General features: G+C 38.5%; 1 protein-coding gene across 2 annotated transcripts; it reads right to left on the bottom strand.

Moving 5' to 3' along the window:
- Positions 1-451: 451 nt before the first annotated feature.
- LOC103391028 (putative monooxygenase p33MONOX) lies at positions 452-9,992 on the bottom strand. 2 transcript variants are annotated; one of them, XM_008327141.3, is made up of 8 exons: positions 9,856-9,992; positions 8,177-8,281; positions 7,862-8,049; positions 7,619-7,730; positions 7,369-7,496; positions 4,221-4,357; positions 3,496-3,665; positions 452-1,488 (listed from the first exon to the last, which is right to left on the bottom strand). In XM_008327141.3, exons 2-8 carry the CDS (start codon positions 8,202-8,204, stop codon positions 1,283-1,285), a joined length of 969 nt encoding a protein of 322 aa, XP_008325363.1. In that variant the 5' UTR covers positions 8,205-8,281; positions 9,856-9,992; the 3' UTR covers positions 452-1,282. The 2 variants fall into 2 exon arrangements, with proteins under 2 accessions (XP_008325363.1, XP_008325364.1); XM_008327142.3 differs by having other exon boundaries at positions 8,177-8,243; positions 9,856-9,977.
- Positions 9,993-10,335: the final 343 nt, after the last annotated feature.

Genomic DNA, 10,335 nt, shown 5'->3' with positions numbered 1-10,335 from the left:
TAGAAACATTTGCTAGCTTTTGCGTTGAAGCAGCCTTCTGTTAAAGAGAGAAAAACCCTTTGGCGTCTACTCCGAGGTTTACCCTCACTGCACGTCATTCCTTACATTTCCATGATACACATCTTACATTTAGTGATCAACCACTGATGAATGTGTGCTGGAGTTGACAGAAATATACCTTTTCCCTTATCTTTGAATGAACACACAAAGCAGCACTTTAAAAGCACTCTCATTCAGAGTGTGGAACGTAAGCATTTTTCCACCCCTTAAAAACACAACTCGTAAAAATCAAGTGCTTTAAAGGACTTCAATCAACAGCTGCAAATAATGAGCTCAAAGTTGTATTTTCATGTGATAAATGCACAATGCCGTGAGTGGGTAATAGTCTATAAAATTATGAGGCCTAATATAAAGACTGCACGGAGGTTTAAGAAACAACAACCGGACCATATCTGCTTGGAACCATAAGATGTATTTACAGATGTGAGCGAGAGCGGGTCTCCATTGTGCAATTATTAGAAATCAACAACTTTGTCCAAAGCTGCCTTAACCTTTCTCACTCACTCACACACACACACACCTTTACAAATGTCCTTGTCTGAGGCATACAGGGGAAAAGAAATTCTATCTATTAACATGAAGTATTGAGACTAAACAAAGTTGAACAAATATAATAAAAATTACTTCAGTCTTATCAGACGTAACGACAAAATAAAACACTATATGGCACAATAACAAAAGCAATGTAACAAGAAAAGGCAAAAGAGTTTAGAAAATGACATTCACACTTAACTAATGCCTGCATGCTCATATGGACAAGCACAAACATCTACACTGTGTAAAAAAGAAAAGAAAAGAAAAAAGTAAAAATGAGGCAACGGAGAATCGTAAACAAAAACAGCTGCTCTGTTTCAGTGGGAACAGAGGGGCTGAGATGATGAGTTGAAATGATAATCCAGTTAATCTACTGCCGTGCATGACGATGGGATTCATTTAGCAAAGCAAAAACATTACAACACAACTTTCTTAAGCTTTAAATAAGAATAATTTGATGTTTTAAATGGAACAAAGAGCTGAAGGAGACAGGAAATGATGTTGGACTGAGGGAGCAGTGGCATCTGTGGGGATTGGGCGATAATGCTTTCAGTGTTCCGTATTTGTTGCTCAGGAAATACGGAACACAGAAAGATGGAAACACAAGATCGGTCCATTTAAATAAGAGTGAGTGAGGGGGTGGGGGGGTTCTGTACAGAGGTGTAACTTCAGTTAGGTCAATCTAGCTTCAGAAACCAGAAGGAGTCAATACATTCAGGTCCCGGGGTTTTAGTTTGTGAGGCCGAGGCGGCGCCGTCTTGGTCTCGACACTCGTGATGTCAATCTTGGGGGTGATTAAATTGGAGGGGTCCTGAACTTTCAGGCTGATCTGGGTGTTGGAGCCATCGATGGTGGACGACTTCTGCATACCAAAGTAGGACTGCAGTGAAAAGCCTGCAGAGAAGAGGGAAGATGGTTGATGTTGGCATTAATGGACTAAACCTGGCTACGGACCTGCTCCACCGACACCATATGATCCATCAAGTAGGGTCTCCCTGATACACAAGCGTATTAACATGGGTACTTGCTGCTTGCACAGGAGGCACAGCTCTGTAGGTAATTGCGGTGACGTATTTGATACCAGTATTTTATTGTAGTACAGAGTATTTTAATTTTAGTATGTCAAAAGCATGTTAACGTTTCAGATCGGGTTTCAAAAAATATGTAATAAACTGAAAGGCAGTGTTTTATGGTTGGCACAGCTCTGTGGAAAATGCCAGATATGCCGTGCAGCGTGAGAGTAAAGACAACGAACATGAAGACGCTTACAGCAGGTTTTATTTTCCTCTCATCAACATGGTTATTTTAATCCAAAAGAAAACAAATCTTTGTGTATAAAAAAAACCCAAAACACATTATATACACATTTGATAATATGTAAATGAATCTAAAGGTAGTAGAGTATATAAAAAATAAAGTGAGCAGAGCTTTGAACACCATTTGGGTAAAATCACTTAAACTGTGTAGCAGTATTTTCATGGAGGAATAACCAAATTAGCATAAACAGCACTGGTTAAATAACCGCAAAGACATTAATTAGTGAAGTTTAAAGTCCTCCATTTACTGTGACGTTAAACTGAGAAGAGATATTAGCATATTCAGTGTGCTTCTGGCACAGTTTAGCTGCTCATTTCTCTGATTACAGACATCGGCATTAGCATTGTTGTAGAGTCTTATTGTTCCCTCTGAATGTGCATATTTTACTGCTGTTTGCTAGTGTGTAAGGGAGGCCTCTCAAAGTCGTAATTCCTAAACTTCCCCTCGAAGCCGCATAGTAAACCTCTGCCTTTTTTTTTTCTCTCACCATTTTATGCAGCATGTTCAGCGCTGTCTAATTGTAGCCTGTGGCTTGTGCTGCCGTGGCCTAATTACACCTAAAACTTGCGATGAATTTCCAATGTTGATCTGCTGCAGCCCAGCTTAATTATGCAAAATGAACACTTAGGATCTGGTTTGTAAGTGGAAGTGAAGTCAATGGCCCGCCTGACATTCCACATATGACTCAAAAGGAATGCAGCGCTAAGTTACACTGCAGGTTGGTGCCACATCACAGTTCTTTGAACATGTACTGAAGTGGAATTTTACTGGTCTTCTAAGGCTTTGGATTTGTAGAGTTGTGGAAAATTTCAAGAGGGAATTGGACAGAAACACTGCATTTATTTTAAATGGATCTCCCTTTTTTTTTTTAAATCCCTTTTTATTATTATAGTTTTTAGTCGATTATTTCCAATCACCACAATACCAGCAGGAGGCTTGGACTATGATAAATCTGTCCGTGTGTGCCACTGGTGTTATGTTGGCCACCTACACCTCCAAAAGTCCATTTTATTAGTATAGCTTTTACATACTACATTCATGTCTTTTCTATGTAGACTCCACAGTTTTGAAATTCAAATAAAACTGAAAATGAAACATAAAGGAAGCAAGGCTAGACACCTGTGTACTTTCATTTAGTTAATGTTTTTTGATTTTAATGTGACTAGTCATCACATGACTTTGAGGATGTGCACTTGATTAGTTTTTGCTTTTTGTTGTTCTTCTGTAGAATGGCTTTGGCCAGAAATGTGACCTGGCCGGTAATAAAAAATGTGTGAGAGCTTATTTGTACTTCATTCTTTTGTGTTTTTTTTCCCCAAGACAAATTTTCATTATTTTTTGTCTGTTTTTTTGTCTTTGGTTAGTAATTCCTAAAAGGTCAAATGTGTGGTATATACACCCAAAGTATTGTGTTTGTAGGACATACGTGGGGATATAAGGACACATTATGTAGCATTTGTATTTGAATTTTTTAAAATATTTTAAATATTACCATCATCACACTAAATGCAAATGCAATTTTTCTCATTTCCAGAGTGAAACAGTAGAGCAATAATCAGGTCATCCATATGCAGGGTGACTCACCTGTGTTACTGTCAGAGCCTGGATCAGTTGGAGACTTCTGAACGACAGACCGAGTCCCAAAAAAGCTCCACCTGTCTCCTCCTTCATTTCCTCCCATATCTGTGCTTTGGCTGTGTGGACTGAGCTCCGGGGTGGCAAGGAATGATGAAGGACTCAGCTGGAACCAGCTCCTGTACTCCGGCCAAGCAATGTGCACGAAAAACACAGTGAGTGATACAACATATGGCAGTGAATAAACCAACACAGAGTGAAATAATATAAAACGGTGTTCTTTGAATCTGATATAACAGCTTATCGAACCAGAGATTCAGCGTGTTAGTGAGTTAGTGTTCAATCTATACCTCATCAGTTCCTTTACATAACTGCACAAAAGAGGCAATTAGTATAAATACAAAATCCTAAATAAACGTGTGTCTCTAAATGTATCAACTTCCATTGTGAAGCCTGTTTGGTTACACCCATCTGCAGCTCTGAAGGTATGTTAACAGCACGTGGGGTGACAGGTGTGGATATGAGATCACTGAGGAAATGCATGACATGCAGTCACTGAAACAACTGGTTACAAAAGTAAAAATAAATAATAAAAGCAGGTATGTACAGGGATAATAGAGACGCAGGTGCAGAAATAAAAGCATTAAAAGTAAAAAGCAGTGAAAAAATAAAATAAACATAGACGAGTCTACTGCATGTAAAAGAATTATGGTAGAAATCGTAAAAAGGTATACCTGCGAACAGTAGCTGGTGATGTGTGGGGACTAACACTAGGGGTGACACTGGGAGTGACAGAAGGAGTGCAACTAGGGGTAGATTGTGCTGATGAAAGTCTGTCCTCTTTATAGTCCCCACTTGGCATTTTCAACTTCTGCAAAGACAAAAAAAGAAAACAGGCATCAAACAAAGCTAACACATTATTATATATATAAAAAACAACAACATAAATCAATACAATGTTGTTGTTTGACATGTGCCTTGTACGCAAATCAGCCCAACCCAGGTAGCAATCATGTCATTCGCTCAGTGAAGTCTGGCCCAGTTGCAGTGACACAACATTGATCTTATTTAAGGTGCAAACAAAGTGGAGACACACAACACTAAAGGTCAGCAGTGTGTTTTTCAAAACCCACAGATTTAAACCGATAACAAAATGCGTCACAGATATCTAGAGCCTATCACCTGCCACTGCGGTGTGGGTGGAACAGAGGAAAAAAAAACAAAACAACAATTGACCAATAAAGAAGACAGTTAAATCAATCAAATTAGAGGTGGTTAAACACGTCATTAAAAAAATTAGATACATAATAATGTGCACCTATAAAAAAAAAAAAAAACTCAGAATAAGAATTCATACCTATATTTGAGATCAGTTTAAACCAGCTTAAGTAACAGGATTTGAGAAAAATGTTCCCAAAGTCAATCAATGCATAAATATTCCAGTTCCCAATGACCATTCTTTCGAGCTCGAATCAGTCGTGTATATGTTGTTCTGCAGTCTGCTTTGGACAGTGGCTATCATGTCATATGTAAAGTAACAGCAGGCCACGCCCCCCGGCCTTGAGCACCAAATGTGATATTTGGGTTGTTTCATCACTGCTCAGGTCCAAATGGACCTCAGCCAGAGACTGCCCCATACAGGTCTTTACACTGTGAGAGGAATGAAATAAATACTGCGATTAAATATTAAAATATTTAATCTCTTTTATATATATATATATATATATACATATATATATATATATAAGTATGTTTCCCCCAAAGGGGATGAATAAAGCCCTACTCTAAAATAAAATTAAGAGAACAAGCAAGGATGATATTAAACCCTGTCCCACTTTTTTTTATTATTATTTCAAAGACACAAAGAAGGGGCAAAATTAGTTGCAAAAAGTTAAGGTAAAGTATTAAGTTAGTAAGTCAAGCTGTTTCTGGAGAAATGACATGTTCACATTCAAGTTGTATCGCAATCGATCTCTCTTCCCACTTATCCTCCAGCATTCACATTGCTCTTTGGGTTTTGCGTCATATCGCTGCTAAAATGTTCACATAGCAGAGCAAAAGTGTTCCTTAGAAATGAGTCTTATTTAGTTGCAGTGCTTTGTCTTAATAAAGTTTCTATGAGCTCAGCTCTTTTGAACCAATGTGCCTTTTGTGGACCACACAGCTGTTGTTCCTCCAACCAGCAGAGTGGGATGTGACACAACAGGAAGAGAAACCTGCAATTACGCAGCTGAGAGAAGCACATATGTGACAAATACACCTGCACACTCCCAGGCAAGAGCCTATATAGGTATAGGTTTAGATCAAGCAATCAGTTACATGACTATTTTCATCAGTGGTTCTTAAACTGTGGTAATGCATACCACTGGTGGTACTTGGGCTCTCTCTAGTGGTACGCAAGAAGATCTGATTTTCAAAAAACGAATACACATATTTGTTGTGGCTATTAAGCCTAAATCAACATGTAAATTAACACATGCACAGCTGTATCAGGTAGCGTTAATTAGACCTCTAAGTACTATGTTGTACAAGCAGATACATTTTATAGTCAATGACAACAGTAACCAATACGGATAGCAACACCTGCTTGGAAAAATGCCAGATTCTTACACTGCTTAGCAACAATAACCTCAAACATTCATTTATGGCATAGTGGCAATATTACTTTAGCAGAAGGGCAAGAAATGAACTTTTTTTTAAACTAAATATCTTGTGGTGAATCTACATTTAATATCGCTGTGTGTCACAAACACACAAGTATATATATATATATTCTATACATATAACGTACACAATTGGGAACAACGGTAAACTGTGGCTGTAAAGCGCCAGGCTAACGTACACTATTTATTTAAACAACCTCATATTTCAGATGTGTTTATTTTTTATCTGGTACTATTTTCTCTTACTGTGAGCCTCTCCATATTTTCAGGAAATAGCTGCTTTATTTTATAATTGAGGGAGTAGTTTACTCAGGCCAGCTACACGGGTTTAGCATTTACGGCTATTACGCTAAAGAGTAGCATTTACTTATACGTATAATATGTTGCCAATAGCTACATATTTTTACGTACCTTTTAATGACTTGTTTTCTTTGTGGCTCCATTTCGGTGGTTTCCGTAATGTTGTCCATAATTGGTTGTTTTTTGTATAAGTTTTGGGGGTCGATCGAATGTCTAAATCTACCAACGGAACAGCTTATTCTAGCTGCAGTAGGCCCTCCGAATATATCCACTTTCTTAGCAGCTCACTGATTGCTCAGCTCGTTTCACTGGGAGCTATGTGATTGGTGAAGTTGTTCTGTAACCGCCTTTGTGATTGGGCCTGTATGAAAAACGAAGGCGTTGTCCAGCGTCACCGCTGAGTTGGAAGCAGCGTGAAACCAGAACATATCTGGTGATGTAATCTGTTTACAATGTGTTGTGCGTTCCAGGTTTAGCTAAAAGCTAACGACTCAAAAGAAATATTTGAATTATGTTATAAATTAATATTACCAGATATAAAAGTGAACATAGTATATGCAGGGAATTTCACATAAGCAAGTAAATATAAGAATATAAACAGAGTTTATAATACTGCGATTCTGGCAGGAGTGCAAATCTGGCTTTTCTATTTTTTTTACAGTTTGGTTTATATAGCAATACATACAGTAATACATGCACAAAACAGAAGCATTGCAACTAAAATGTTCCAGAGGTTTAATTAGAACCCACATAATGGCTAAGTTATAATTAATATTGAATAAATATTATTATTACCTCTGAAAAACATATGTATCCGAACACAAACATTCTTTTTTAACTTTTAACTACTGACTGCAGCCATCTCCATTCCTCTGACAACTGTGAACCATTAAGATTCTAAACCTGGTTCTGTACTTACTGGCAGTGTGGCGTCACCTAAGCAATGAAAGCGGGTCTCCTCAGCAGAGAGGCCCTTGTGGGGTGAATACCCAGTGTCAGTGAGGCCAGCTTGGTGCTCGAACCTCTGAATGTTGTCCTGGCTGTGCCCTTAGAGAACGGAGACAAAATCAGTCTGTGTAAAACATGACCAGGAAAATTGTGAAGTAGCTTTAAAATAGTTATATTACAGTATGGACAGTTACAGTTTTTCCTTCATGTTACTCACTTACTTATCATTAGTGAACTCATTAAGGAGGTGGCTTTGGCTTTCACCACTGGCACATGGGGCTTGGCTAAATCTGCTGCCTCAAAGGTCACCAACTTCCCATATTTACCTCCTTCCTGTAGTAATACAATAGTATATCAGTATGACTCAGATTGAAGCTGTTTCCAATCTGCAGGAGAAAATTGTGTGAGGCAATAAGTTCACATTGTCATACACTAGGTCAGCGGTCAAACAAACAGAAGAGCACCTCTGCTGTGTCCCTGAACTTGTGCTGCGGGATGACAGGGTCTTTCCATAAGATGTTCACAGTCAGATCTGCTGGTGGTGAATGTAAGGGGGCATCTATGTGCTCGTCGTAGCTGATGTTGTGTCGAGTGATTCCAATAGGAGAAGAGAAAACTCCAAAGAGTCCAGACGATGAGCCCATCTCAAGTGCTAAAAGGTAAACATGAGCCACGTTTAGTTTTTTTTTTTTTTAAAAAAGCATCTCTTAATTATACATGCGCAGAACAAGCAAGTTATTGACAAGAATAACTCAGATTAAATAAAGTTCAGGTGTTACCTGGAATATCGTCGCCTCCTGAGGCCATTCTGACACCAGTTCAATGAACACAGGAGACTCTGCTGGACTGAGAGTGTAACGGTCAGCTCCGCTTGACTTTGGACTCTAAATACCACATCACATGACATATCACAGAAACCCTGGGTCAGTTGACTGTCAGACAGGTCCTGCTCCTATGCCATGTCATGAGGGTTGTGTCTTTGTAAAAACACACAACAGAGCAGGCATGGTTTATTAGACAAACCACGCCGGCTCTCGTCAGAGAATGTATGCAGCTGAGACCTGCAGGTGCACGGACAGTGCATGATGTTCTTTTTCCGGCTTGCTTCAAATAGAACTAGATATCTTGTTACAGAGCGTCATTGATATCAGAGTGTTCCTCATGTACTGGCCTCTGCTGGGGCAAAACAAAGCTGCAGCAGATTTCTGTTGTCAGCTGAGATTCTGTCTTCTTGAACAGAAACCAAAACCATTATTCGTTTTAAGGCATTTCTTACCTCTGAAAACAGGCTCTGCCAAACACTGCTACTAGTCTGGACTGTGAGGATACTACCTACTGTTGACCATTGAAGATTTTTGTTGCAGCAGAAAACACTTTTAAGATTTTATTGTGTTTTCTGCATTTCCCCAGATCTGAAATCTGAACACCTCCTACATCTTAACACAGCTTAAGTGACAAATTTAGGGTAAATTACATTAAAATCTTTGGCTTTGAAAAAGTAAGAAAAAAATAGACAAGACAAAAATGTGCCAGAAGACTTTAACAACATTAACAAATATGTGGCTGAAGTATGTTGAAGTTTAGCTAGCATTTAGCTACAGCAAAGAGTTAGCAAAAAATAAAAATAAATAAAGATACATACGTGTTCTGAGATGTAAATAAAACTTATTTTTACAAAGTAAACCCCTGTTCAAAATATGAGCTTAATAAGAAGTCACAAACAATATCTCATGCAAAGTACTGTAGGCATGCAGGCTATTAAAAAACGTATAAAATATAATTCAGAATATGAACATAAACCTAAATTAATAAAAAAATTACAGACCACATAAGATGGGTGTGGCCTAATTTTGATGACTAATTTAAACAACTGACCACGTATTGACTATTTACAGTCCGTGACTTTTACACAGAGATATCACCGACAGTAGTATCAACATTATATACAGCAGAGTCAACGTCAGTTTCCATGTGTCCACCTGCTTGTGAACCTGCTTTACGGTTATAAAGGGAAAATCTTATTCCCCCTCACAGAAGCCCACATACACACCTACGCAGCTTTAAAATATTAAGTATTTACCCGGCTCTAAATCACCGCAGTGCTGTGTCACGGAGACTACAGGTGCTCGTCACCTTCTACACATATTCACAGTAATCTCAAATCTGGCGTTCAGTTTGTGACAACACGTGTCTGCTAGTTCACGTCAGCGCTGGGAAAAACCACAGTGACTTTGCAGAACAGGAACCAGACACAACACTGCACTAAATATGGCACAGGAGAGCAGAAACAAAACTGACGTGAAAACATTTCCCTGTAAAAGAAGGATATTTAGTTTCCTTAATACTGTACGTGGAGCGCTTTCACATCCATTGAATCATGGGGGTTTTTTTTTAAAGGGAAAAGTTTCACATTTGCGGCGGGATAAGCGACACTTAAGTCGAGAGTAACAATACTCACATTTTACTCCAACTGTCACTTTTTTCAGCTTCGGCTCACGTTGATCCAGGACTTAAGTGTTGGGTCTTAGACCAACTAATGCAGTGTGTTTGAACAGCGACCGTTTCCATCCCTGACTTCTGAATATTAAGCAGAGGTTATAGAAGGACAACTCACCACGGTGAAACAGCGACACCCAGCGGCTCCTATGGATCGGAGCACCCACACGAAAGGACATGGAAAAGAATATTCTACTTCATTCTTTTTATGGGATCCGTACAAACAGATAAATAATTCAAATAGCAATAAAAATGTGAAAATATGCATTTTATTGTTTTATTTTTTGTGGTTGTCGTAAAGTTGGTAATATTATACTTTACAATTTCGTCTTGAGGACTGAATACGTATCATGTGAATTGGTTATTTAATGTCCTGTAGAAACATTAAATCGCGATGAGCTCTTTTAAAAATGTCGGTTTATTTTTCTCATCCTCAACGAGC

Source organism: Cynoglossus semilaevis, chromosome 15 (assembly GCF_000523025.1).
Source record: "Cynoglossus semilaevis isolate Cse_v1.0 chromosome 15, Cse_v1.0, whole genome shotgun sequence".
In the NCBI taxonomy this organism is placed as follows: domain Eukaryota; kingdom Metazoa; phylum Chordata; class Actinopteri; order Pleuronectiformes; family Cynoglossidae; genus Cynoglossus; species Cynoglossus semilaevis.
Note: the sequence above shows the minus strand (reverse complement) of the source record. Positions and strands in the feature narration are given on the sequence as shown.

Coding starts and splice junctions, on each gene's coding strand:
- LOC103391028 (XM_008327141.3), bottom strand. CDS start 8,204: ATGGCCTCAGGAGGCGACGATATTCCAG. Junction 8,050..8,176: donor AGGAGGCGACGATATTCCAG/GTAACACCTGAA, acceptor TTTACCTTTTAG/CACTTGAGATGGGCTCATCG. Junction 7,497..7,618: donor AATGAGTTCACTAATGATAA/GTAAGTGAGTAA, acceptor CCGTTCTCTAAG/GGCACAGCCAGGACAACATT.